The following is a 12,228-nucleotide window of genomic DNA, read 5'->3' as shown; positions in this document are numbered from 1 at the left end:
ACCACTGCTCCGGAGGCTGAGACGACCGTCACCTCCGAGCAGCCCAGGACAACGACGGTGAGCGGCGTTAAGAGGCCGGCTCCATCGGGTTCGTCCCCGCCTGTTCGCACTTTTAGGCTCAAGAAAACCCGTAAGTACAAACTTCCTTTATTTTTTAACTTCATATCTTTCCGCCAATATACTTATATCTTCTTTGTGCAGGCGTAGATGCTACCGCATTCCAGGGTGGAGCGGGGAGGAGCACCTCCGGATCCATGACGGTAGGTTTGGTCAACCTACCTGAGGCGATGACCCAGGCGGCTGCGCCTGCTTCAGTTGTTGGTTCAGTTGCTCACCCAGTTGAGCCAACTGTTCCAACTGCGATGACATCTCCGCCGGCTGTCAGTGCCATATTTACTGAATCTTTTACTGAGCCGGCGGTGACTATTTCTGCGGGTACCTCCGCAGCGGCGACCACGGTTGTGAGTTCACCTCCGGTGAGTTCACCTCCGTTGGTTTCTACCGCGGCGGCGTCTATGCCTCCTCCGACGTCGGCAGCTACGGCCGATCCTTCAGGTATGCTTGGGGCTTCTCGCCAACCTCTGCCCCCCTTCCCATCTGCCTGACCTCTTGGATGGATTTCCCTTGGGTTCAGGTGATGGGTTTAGCGGCTATCGGCCTGTTGTCGACCCTACAGGTGCGTAGGGTTCTTTTGGCCTTTTTTTTTTTTTTATATATCATCTTTTCCTAACTGCTTTTTGTTTTTTGCAGTGTCGGATTCCAATGAAGTGTATGTTCCACGATGGAACATCCGCCGAGGAACAACCCTTCGCACGCCTGTGGAGTGCGTGGAGTGGGCTCGTCACGCAGATCCCAGTGGTGCGTTGGGGGAAGCAATGGCTAGCTACCAGGAGGGTAGGCTAACCAATGAGCTTCGGATTCTCCTGGCCCGGATGCAGCCGCGCGTCGAGCTGCTTTGTCGTGAAAACGACAAGTTAAAAGCAGCTCGTATTCAAGAAGTAGCTCAGGCGCGGGCTGTCCGGGAGGAGAACAAGAGGCTTATCGCAGTGGCTGCGGAGAAGGAGAAGGCCTTCAAGGCCCTTGAGGTTGATGTTCAGGCCCGTCTCGAGGCCCGTTCCAAGGCTGCCCAAGCTGTTAACGAACAGCTTCGGCTGGCTAAGGAAACCGCACGGAACGCAACCGAGAGGGCCACCAAGGCTAAAGCTGTTGCTGAGCCTCTACGCCTCGAGAATAAGGAACTTAAAGCCAAACTAGAGGCGCTCCAACAGGCTCATGATGCCTTGGCGATGGAAGACGCCAAGAAGCTCCAAGAGATCTTGGACCAGAGGGGCGTGCTTGACCACACTGAGCGGAAGCTAAAGGGCGTTGAAGAGGCTGCGGCTAAAGAAGTGTTGCTTGCCAACCTTAACAAAAGTGAAGCCGAACGCGCCCGTAACCAAGCTCAAGCTGCCCTCCAGGAAGCTCTGGTTACCAAGGAATGGCTTCTTCGAGAAGCGTTGTCTCAGGTAAGCTTAGCTTCATAATGTCTTCACGCTTTTCTTTGTAAATAGAAAAGGTTTTGATACTTGTATATTTTTTTTTTGTAGGTTGTGCATCGAGTCTTCACGGACACATCATACGACGATGCCATGAGCGCAGCCCTCAACGCTTCTCATGAGGATGGGGAAAAGGCCGGCTTCCGGCTTGGTCTAGGGTTCGTTGAGAAAGGCATCCCGCCTTCCAACTTCCCTTTGTATGATGTGGATACTGAAGCTGTTTATGACCAAGCAGTGAATCAGTATGCCGCCTTCCCGCATCCGGTGGTGGAGAAGGTGAACGAAGTTGCTGCTGCTGAAGATGGGCTAGCTATCCTTAAAGCTTTCCTTGAACCGCCACGCTCTACTGATGGTGCTGGTCCAAGTGGAAGTGGTCCTGAAGCTTGATCCTGAAGATCCCTTCCCACTGTTAGGATAGGTTTAGCTTGTATAGATTTATATTCTTGTAGGCGGGTAGTTACCCGGCCATTCTTGTAATGAATATTATGAAATATAAATCTTTGTGCGGGTAAGACCGCTACTTTCACTGGATGACTTGCTTTATAAACGTTATATGACTTGCTCATGCATACTTTAGTTTAAATTAGCAATTTTCCAAGTGTTTAGAATAAGTTAACATTTGAACGTGGTAGATAATAGGTTGAAGTTTTGCTTCATCCTTCGCGATTGTGCGGGTAGGACCGTCACTTGCACTTAGTAGGATGGCTAAACTTTACCTATATCTGACCTGCGTGGAGGTTTTCCTCATCTTTTTAGAAATTTTCTAAGTGTTTAGAATAAGTTAACATTTGATCGTGGTAGATAATAGGTTGAAGTTTTGCTTCCTCTTTCGTGATTGTGCGGGTAGGACCGTCACTTGCACTTAGTAGGATGGCTAAACTTTACCTACATCTAACCTGCGTGGAGGTTTTCCTCATCCTTCTGTTAGAAATTTTCTAAAGTATTTTGAATAAGTTAACCGTTCGACGCGCGGTTGTCAATAGGTTCGGTTTCCTCTCATGATTTTTGCGGTTAGGACCGGCACTTTCATTTAGTTGGATGACCAAAGTTTACCTATGACTGACCTGCGTGAAGGTTTGCCGTTTTTTTGGGTTTATGCGGGTTTTGCCGCCTTCCCCACGCAACGACTTTCCACATAATTATGCGGTTAGTACCGGCATCAGTGTTGAATAAATTAACCGTTCGACGTGCGGTTGTTAATAGGTTAGTGTTAAGTTTCCTCTATCATGATTCGTGCGGATAGACCGGCACTTTCATTTAGTGGGATGACTGAACTTTACCTTTAACTGACCTGCGTGAAGGTTTGCCGTTTTTTGGGTTTATGCGGGTTTTGCCGCCTTCCCCACGCAACGACTTTCCACGTAATTATGCGGTGAAAACCGGCATATCAGTGTTGAATAAATTAACCGTTCGACGCGCGGTTGTTACTAGGTTAGTGTTCAGTTTCCTCTGTCATGATTCGTGCGGATAGACCGGCACTTTCATTTAGTGGGATGACTGAACTTTACCTTTAACTGACCTGCGTGAAGGTTTGCCGTTTTTTGGGTTTATGCGGGTTTTGCCGCCTTCCCCACGCAACGACTTTCCACGTAATTATGCGGTGAAAACCGGCATATCAGTGTTGAATAAATTAACCGTTCGACGCGCGGTTGTTACTAGGTTAGTGTTCAGTTTCCTCTATCATGATTCGTGCGGATAGACCGGCACTTTCATTTAGTGGGATGACTGAACTTTACCTTTAACTGACCTGCGTGAAGGTTTGCCGTTTTTTGGGTTTATGCGGGTTTTGCCGCCTTCCCCACGCAACGACTTCTTTCACACTTATGTATGCGGTGAAGACCGGCATATCCGTGTGGAAAGTTCATAAGTATAAATGTAAAATCATCAGCGTCGATGTTCTAAGGAGAATCATTTCCATTAGAAGTGGCTCTGGGCCTTTTCTTTACAAATTTGGAATTGATCTACATGCAAACTGTGTAATTGAGCTCCCTTCCATGTTGTTGTGATGGGAGTTCCATCGAGCCGATATGCACCTGGTTCGGGATCTCGTTGTTTACGCAGTATGTAATCTCCGGCATTGAAGCTGCAATTTTATTCGTGTTTTCCCCAGCTGGGGTTCTACACGCATCAGCCTGCTCAGCGTTCGTTACGCCACGAGGTGTGCGAGCGTCCCATCTCTGACAAATGCTTCGACGATGTCCTTTACGTCTGTGCATTCTTCAGTGTTGTGGCTTTTTGTCCTGTGAAAGTCACAGTATTTGATCCGATCAGCATTGTGACGATGTCGGATTATTGGAGCCTTTGGCCATGGGAGCTCCTCAGTGGCGAATATCTCGGTGACGCTTTTGGTGAGTGGCGTCCATCTGGAGTTCTGGTTCGACTGTACGTTATCCATTCCGCCTAACCGATGTTGCAAGCCGGATGAGGTGTCAAAGTTTACCCTTGACTGCCAAATGCCTAGCTTCCGCTTTTTGTTTAGTCGGGCGGTAAGGACGTTGTCTTCTCTTGTTTTCTGGGTGTAGAGGTTTGTGCTCTAGGGGAGATCTCTACCCAGTTGCTTCTCCGTTTCCGCAAAGCGTTTAGCTGCTGTCATGATGGCATCCCATGTGGATGGCATGCCATCTTTACCCGTTAAGGTGCGGATGAGCTCTGGGTCGTTCGTGCCCTGGATGAAAGCAGCGCGAACAAGATCTTCGCTAATATTACCCAGACTTAGCTTCTTTGAGTTGAAGCGAGTGATGAAGTCTGGCAAAGATTCATCTTCCTCTCGAATGCATTTGAGGATTGTCCATTGCTCTTCGGTATACTTTCTTTGTTGGCTGAAGTGTTGGCTAAATTTCTGCTGGAAGTCTTCCCAATCGTAGATGTGGTGGACCGGTAGACGATCGAACCACGCTCTAGCTGCCCCAACAAGCGTCATTTGGAACATGTAACACCACGTAGGTTCCATCCAACTACTGACGGTTGCCCCCGCTATGAACCTGTTCAAATGATCGTCTGGATCAGATATACCATCGTAAGTGCCGATGTTGGACATCTGTTTGGCACTTTTCGGGACGATTGCTTCCGCAATGTCCCTTGCAAATTTGGACGTTCCCGCCTTTGCAGCAGTTGGTGTTAATGTTTTGGAGAAGTCACGTGGGTTTCCACCTGCGTTTTTTGGTTTGAAGGTTTCTCCAAAACGCCTTCTCGGTTGGGAGTCCGTTTCCTTACGCTTCCCTTTCGCCCTATGACGAGGGTTTGCGTCACTATCGGATTCCTTCGAATCATTGTCCCAGTACTCTCCGAATTCCTCAGGCTGTTGGAGTGAACGTAAGCGTTCATCCAACTCAGCTTGGAATTCTTTTTGACGTGCTTCCGCCCACGCTTTAACTTCATCGAGTGTTTAGCGGGGGAGCCTCGTTCGTTGTCTCTCTAACTGGGTATCGGTGAATCCCAGTGAGCGATTATTTACTGCACTTGCCCCAGCTTGGGTAACTGGGGTAGTGTTCGTAAAAACTGTGTAGTCGCCGGTATTCCCCTCAGTAGCTGGGGTTGTTGTTACCGGAGTTTCTTTAACCATCTTTCCAGAAGTTTGAAAAAACTGAAAAGAAATGAAGTTCTAGCTTTTATGCATGGATGGCGCCAATGAAGAAACACTAATCGACCCCGGGCAGATTACGGATAATCTGGGGGTTAAATAGATGTTTCCCACGAGGGGTTAGGTCCGGCAAAGATGGTTCTTTTGATAACCTGCAAAACAGACACCGTGAGCTCGTCACTGAGAAGGGGGGTACCTCCTTGTGACCACCCTCCGGCGTGAGAATCAGACTAGATTGCTCTTGAATATAAGTGTATATTAAGAGATTGCTAGAGCAGATATCAGGTATAAGATATAAGATACAAGATAAGATGAGATGATCATACCATTTGGGGTATTTATAGCCGAAGGTAGGTTTCCAAGAGGGTATAGCCGGTTGAATAGTATTCCTGTTCTACCAACTGTGGCCTACGCACGTGCCATGCTGGTAGTTGGTGGGTAGGCAGCGGCTGACAGTGACCAGGCCTGCTGTGTACTATTCCTTTTCCACCAACTGCAGGCTATGCACGTGGTATGACAGGAGTTGGTGAGTAGGTAGCGGCTAATAGTGACATACAGTACAAGAGCATGCTGCTCGCCATACTGTTGTCAATGGGCTGTCGTATCTCTGGTCAGATCTTTTGCCCATACCTCGTCAGGTACAGTACAAAAGATCTTCCAGTATCGTACGGACTGGCTCATTTGGGCGGGAGTATTCCCCCTCCCGCCTTTGTGTGGGATTGTTCCCGGCTTTACTCATTCCTTCAGGTGACTACTGAATTATTGAGAGCTAAGTGCCTTGTGCGTGTAGCCTTGCTGCGCGGGTGGCCTTCCCTGATGGCTTGTATCCGCAGCTGCGGGAACAGGCGGAGTACTTCACCATTGGGAGGCATTTCCTGCGGGAACAGCTTGCGTACTGCGCGTAAGGACGTCACGTCTCTGAGCATGGTGGGTCCTGCGGATCCAGTTGGTTTCTGCGCAGACGTCTCTCTTCAAGGTGAGTCCTGTGGGTCCAACTGGGCTCTGCTGGGACCTACCTCTTCAGCTCGTGGGCAAGGAGACCACGAATTCCGGACAGAGATTGCTTTGCTTTCAAAATATAAACATGGAAATATTGTCTCTCTTCTTGGATTCTGTGATGAAGACGGATAGAAGATACTTGTTTTATAAGTACGAAAGCAACGGGAGTCTCAGCAAACATGTAAGCAACGAAGATCTTACCTGGAACCAGCGATTGTCTATTTGCTTACATGCTGCTCGTGGGTTAAAGTACCTTCACGATGATGTTGGGCGTTTCTACCGGGATGTCAAAAGCTCAAACATTCTTTTAGACGAGAGCTGGGATCCTAAAATTGCGAGCACGAGTTCTTCCTTCGTTATCTCTAATACTTATGGCACACCTGGATATATAGATCCAGACTATCCTATTAGTGGTTATCACAACCAAAAATCTGATGTCTACTCTTTTGGAGTCGTGTTGTGGGAAGTTCTGTGTGGAAGGCTCGCACTAGTTACAACCTACAAGGAGGAGCGTCGATTTTTAACTATTTTGGCCCAAAAACATTTCAAAAGAAACACATTACATAGGATCATTCCTTCCTATTTACACAAACAGATGAATACAAAATCCCTACTTACATTTTCAAGCATTGCCTATCAATGTTTGAAGAACGTAGAAGAACGCCCAACAATGAAGCAGGTCATGGAACAATTACGAAAGGCTCTTCATAATCAACTAGTAAGTAGTTGCAGTTTGATTTTTACACCTTTATTAATCACCTTTTACTTTCTATAATTATTAATGCTTTGACATCAGTTTTTTTCTTACTTTTACTAGCTTACCAAAATTTTCCCACTTACCTTTGCATTGTGGTCATCCATAAACCATATCCGGTCGATCACAGATCAAACTTAAATCCTAAAAGAAAAATTAAAATTTTGATTAAATGTTTCACTTTTCTTTTCCAGAGGGACATCACATCTCTTTCCATTGAAGTGAAGCGGTTGCAGATTCCTCTCCAAGAGATATCATTGGCAACTAATGGATTTGCAAACAAGAATATCATTACAGGCGGTGTACATGGGAAGGTTTATAAAGGAATATCTGAAACATATGGCCAGATCGTTGTAAAGCGGTTGGATCGTAGACAAGGGCAAGGTGACCACAAGTTTAAGAAAGAGATTGATTTGCTTTCAGTATATGAACATGAAAACATTGTCTCTCTTCTTGGGTTTTGTGATGAAGATGATGAGAGATACTTGTTTATAAGCATGAAAGCAAAGGGAGCCTCGATAGACATTTGAGCAACAAAGATCTTACCTGGATCCAACGACTTCTGATTTGCATAGATGTTGCCTGTGGGTTAAGGTACCTTCATGATGAAGTTGCAATTCAAAATAGAATTATCCACCGCAATGTCAAAAGCTCAAATATCCTTTTAAATGAGAACTGGAAAGCTAAAATTTCTAGTTTTGGGTTGTCAATTGCGAGCCCTGCTAATATGAAGTCTACCTATCTTATCGAAGATGCTTGCGGCACACCAGAATATATTGATCCAGAGTATGCGAATACTCGTTATCTCACAGAAAAGTCTGATGTTTACTCTTTTGGGGTTGTATTATGTGAAGTTCTGTGTGGAAGGCTTGCTCATGATACATCGTACGATGAAAAGCACCAATATCTTACTCTTTTGGTCAAATTACATCACAGAACGCAAACGTTGGGTACAATCATTCATTCCTCTTTAAGAAGACAGATAAACACATCTTCGTTGCTTACATTTTCAAACATTGCCTATCAATGTTTGAAGAATGTAGAAGAGCGTCCAACAATGAAGCAGGTTGTGGAACAACTACAAATAACTCTTGATAATCAACAGGTAAGTGGTTGCATTCTGCATAGTGGCTAACAAATTTTATTGATTTTGGCATCCAGCCCTTTATTAGTCACCTTTTTCTTCAATTTAAAGGCTTGGGCTGTCAGATTTTCATCTTTTACTAGCTGACCAAAGCACGCTAGTTACGTAAACCTTTTCTAGAGTTTAGACTTAAATCTCATTGTTAGACACGTTACTAGAAAATCAGGTACGTGTGTAACGAAGATTCACGGATCAAACTTAAATCCCAAAAAAAAGGTCATATTTTTAATTCAGTATTTAAAAAATAAAATAAAAATTTAATGGTCGTAGTAATCGCGGATGAACATTGGCAGATCGCATAGGCAGATAGAAAAAATAGTGGTCCTTAGTAAACCATTGGTGATCACCAACAGATCAAACTTAAATTCAAAAAGCAATTAGAATGATTAGTTTTTTAATTAAATATTGTCCGTCTTTCTTCTTTTCCAGATTCAAACCACGCCTCTTTCCGTTGAAGTGAAGCACCTACAGATTCCTCTCCGAGAGATATCATTGGCAACTAATGGATTTGCAAACAAGAATCTCATTACAAAGGGTGGTGGATTTGGAGAGGTCTATAAAGGCAAATCTGAAACATATGGCCATATGGCCATAAAGAGGTTGGATAGTAGGAAAGGGCAGGGAGACCACGAATTTAGGATAGACGTTGATTTGCTTTCAGTATATAAACATAAAAACATTGTCTCTCTGGTTGGATTTTGTGATGAAGATTCGGAGAAGATACTTGTTTATAAATATGAAAGCAATGGTAGTCTCGACACACAAGATCTTACATGGATGCAACGACTTCATATTCGCCTAGATGCTGCCCGTGGTTTAAGGTACCTTCATGATGATGTTGGACCTCAACATCAAATTATCCATCGCGATGTCAAAAGTGCAAACATCCTATTGGATAAGAAATGGAATGCTAAAATTTCTGATTTTGGGTTATCAAGAGTAGCCCCTATCGTTATGCAGGCTACCTATCTTATTACCAATGCTTGTGGTACACCTGGATATATTGATCCAGAGTATATTAACACCTTTTATCTCACAAAAAAATCTGATGTTTACTCTTTTGGGGTTGTACTGTTTGAAGTTCTCTGTTGTAGGCTAACGTTTGTTAGATCATACAAGGATGACTGGCGATTTTTGACTAATTTGGTCAGAAAACATTACATAAGGCAAACATTAGATATGGTCATTCCTTCCTATTTACGCAAACAAATCAGCACAGATTCGTTAGTTACGTTTTCAAACGTTGCCTATCAATGTCTAAAGAACGGTGAAGAACGCCCAACAATGAAGCAGGTTGTGGAACAATTAGAAACGGCACTTGATCAGCAACTCTGAAGTGGTTGCAGTTCTCTTCAGGTTTTACATATTTCTATTGATCTTTAGCATTAAACACCTATATTGATCACCTTTATAACTTTGATGTACTTTTGAGGGTGATGAAGTTAATTTTGATGCAGGATCCAACATTGTCATTCCTAAGAGATGGGCAACAAATTGATCAAGTTGTGGGAGAGCTACAGAAAAAGCTCACCATAGTGGATACATAAGCACAGATGATCATATGCCCGAACTGCATAAGTTTGAACATATTGCTAGGTGACCGATCAACATAGTTGATTCACAAGCCCATACTGATCGATGAGCAAAAATCCGATGTTTACTCTTCTGGGGTTGTATTATGGGAAGTTCTATGTGGAAGGCTCGCACATGTGGTTTACAATGATGAGCCAGTATTTCTATCTATTTTGGATCAAAGACACGACATGAGTGGAACATTAAGCAGCATCATTCCCTCAGATTTACAAAACCAGATAAACAAAGCTTTGTCACTTGTGTTTCGGACATCGCATATCAATGTTTGAAGAACGAACAAGAACGCCCAACAATGCGGCAAGTAGTAGAGCAATTACAAAAGGCTCTTGATAATCAACTAGTAAGTTGCTACAGCCTATAAGTTACAAAATTCCCCGCCAACCACACAAAGCACTCGTGAGTTTTATAATTAATAGAAATGTGTTGTATAAGGAATAGTTGTTTTTCAGGCGGTAAATAAGCCGAAGGAGGAAAAGAAAGTGGAGGAAGAAGCAAACCAGACCACCATAATGAGAAAAGTGGAGTCGAGTCAAAAGAACCACCATCGCCTCCCCGGTCGCAAGAGATCATTTTGAGCACATTCATGCATTGTGAAAACTGCATGGCTTCAAGACTTCGAAGGTTTGCTTATACTTGGTTTTTTTAGTAGTTTTATAGTACGTTTTTCATCTATCGATTTCGTTTTATTTAGTAACTAGCTTTAGAGCCCTTGTCACACACGGGATGTCCAGATTATAAAATTACAAATAAAGCAAATAATTAAGTAACATGAAAAAAAATGTATTGTATATATGTTTGTATCTATACTATGTATACGTAAATTGATTTTATTTATATCAAAAAATGATTTTTTTAAATGAACACAATAAAAAAAATACACGTGAAAAAACGTACCCGATAACGCTCTTTATATTGAAAATTTCATTCTCGGTGTCATATATGTATAATTGAAAGAAATTTGGTTGTGAATCAATTTTGGAAAAAAAAACTTCTCATACAATAGTACTTCTAACCACTCAGCCTAAATACATAAGAAGTGTTACCTTTATTGGTATATATATCAGTTTACCATCCATCGAAGGAAAGAAGAACATTAAATTGTAACGATGGATGTTCTTCAAGATCTATGTTTTTCTGAGCTACACCATGAAAAAATTTTGATAAATTTCGTGGGGCTTCTCAACTTTGTCATAATGACAACATAAAAAATAACATGTTAACTCATTCAATTTTGTGAATATGTTGCTTCATTTGAGCATAGTTTTGCATGACATGATTTCCATAAATCGTTTTGATCACCATTGAATGAGAAGTTAATGCTAATACAAATATTTCAAATTTGATAAAAGTTAGAAGCATTCATAGGCCTCGAGGTGGCATGTCGAAAGTACTCGCAATCTTTTCTTAAATTTTGATAGTCGAGGGAAAAATAGTCAATTTGCCAAATCCCGAACCTTTTAATTATTTCCAAAATTGCCCTTGAAAATAAATTTGAAACCCTAATCATGTTTAAAATTCAAACTTTCACCTATTTGTCATTTTCAAGTCAACACTTTGAACCCATAACAGATTTGACGATAGATCTATGTGTTCTCAAACTTTTAAAAGTACTCAGAATTCCCATTTTTTGACCCTTAAAAAATTTTGACCTAAATGTAGTTAACTTGTATCAAACAATCTATTTACCAACTTTTGACCTATAAAAATCAAATTTAAGTTTCACAAAAAACCCGAAACAATCCTTGACAAAAAAACTAAGAAATCAAATATGATAAACCTTGTTATGTCTGAAAGTGATTGGTATATATCATCCTTACATTTTAACATATATATAGTTTACTAAATTAACCAAAAAAATTGAATGAAAAAAAAAATGGATCGACTTTTAAGCATATATTTATAATTTAATGATAAAAATATTATTTTGTAAATTATTAATCTATTACATATATTAGGGTAAGATCATAGTTTGATAGGGAAAAGAATTGTGAGAATTAATCAAAAGACGACAGGTGTCCACAATTATTTTACTTTATTAGAATAGGGAGATTAAGTTACTTTGATTGTAACAGGTGTTGAAGACGTTCTTACAGATATTGAGGCCCATAAAGTCATTCTGAAGGGAGAAAAGGCAGACCCGTGGAAGATTTTAGAAAGAGTTAAGAAGAAATACAACTGGAAAGTTCAGCTTCTATTTCTTGAGCAAAAACCATCACCAGAAGAGTACAAGAAGCGAAAGAAAAAACAACCTGCTAAAACGCAACGGAAGAGATATTTAATTATTATTTTGTTCATGCTTAGGTAGTTTATATGAAAGGGATTTGCCTAAAGGTATTCAAATGTGATGTATAATGTCTCATTTCTAAGTAGTGAGTTCTTGTCTAACAGTGGACAAGTAATGTAGACTTAGTAGTAGATTTAGGATGTGTGAGAGTTTTCATTAAAAGGGAAAAAAAATTTAGGATGGCTTAGATGCTAGATTTAAGGACAAGGCACAATTTTCCAGAATATCTGTGAGTTAGAGCATTAGCAGCTCACTCTTTATCCCAATCTCTATAATTACATTTAAAAACACTGCATGTTTCTTTCATGTTCAATTAAATACTATTTTTATATCTTTAAC

At 42.0% G+C, this 12,228-nt stretch overlaps 1 protein-coding gene across 1 annotated transcript; it reads left to right on the top strand.

Moving 5' to 3' along the window:
- Positions 1–6,199: 6,199 nt before the first annotated feature.
- LOC143549283 (uncharacterized) lies at positions 6,200–9,347 on the top strand. The gene is made up of 4 exons (XM_077040216.1): positions 6,200–6,580; positions 7,063–7,355; positions 7,463–7,973; positions 8,442–9,347. Exons 1-4 carry the CDS (start codon positions 6,200–6,202, stop codon positions 9,345–9,347), a joined length of 2,091 nt encoding a protein of 696 aa, XP_076896331.1.
- The last annotated feature ends 2,881 nt before the right edge of the window (positions 9,348–12,228 follow it).

This window comes from Bidens hawaiensis, unplaced genomic scaffold (assembly GCF_021521415.1).
Source record: "Bidens hawaiensis isolate Kalapana, Puna unplaced genomic scaffold, B.hawaiensis_p1.1 tig00015453_1, whole genome shotgun sequence".
Classification (NCBI taxonomy): Eukaryota; Viridiplantae; Streptophyta; class Magnoliopsida; order Asterales; family Asteraceae; genus Bidens; species Bidens hawaiensis.
Note: the sequence above shows the minus strand (reverse complement) of the source record. Positions and strands in the feature narration are given on the sequence as shown.

Excerpts from the sequence above, each read along its gene's own strand:
- LOC143549283 (XM_077040216.1), top strand. The coding sequence starts at position 6,200 with ATGGAAATATTGTCTCTCTTCTTGGATTCTGTGATGAAGACGGATAGA. Across the intron at positions 7,356-7,462 it reads GAAGATGATGAGAGATACTT|GTACCTTCATGATGAAGTTG; the intron begins GTTTATAAGCAT and ends CTGTGGGTTAAG. Across the intron at positions 7,974-8,441 it reads TAACTCTTGATAATCAACAG|ATTCAAACCACGCCTCTTTC; the intron begins GTAAGTGGTTGC and ends CTTCTTTTCCAG.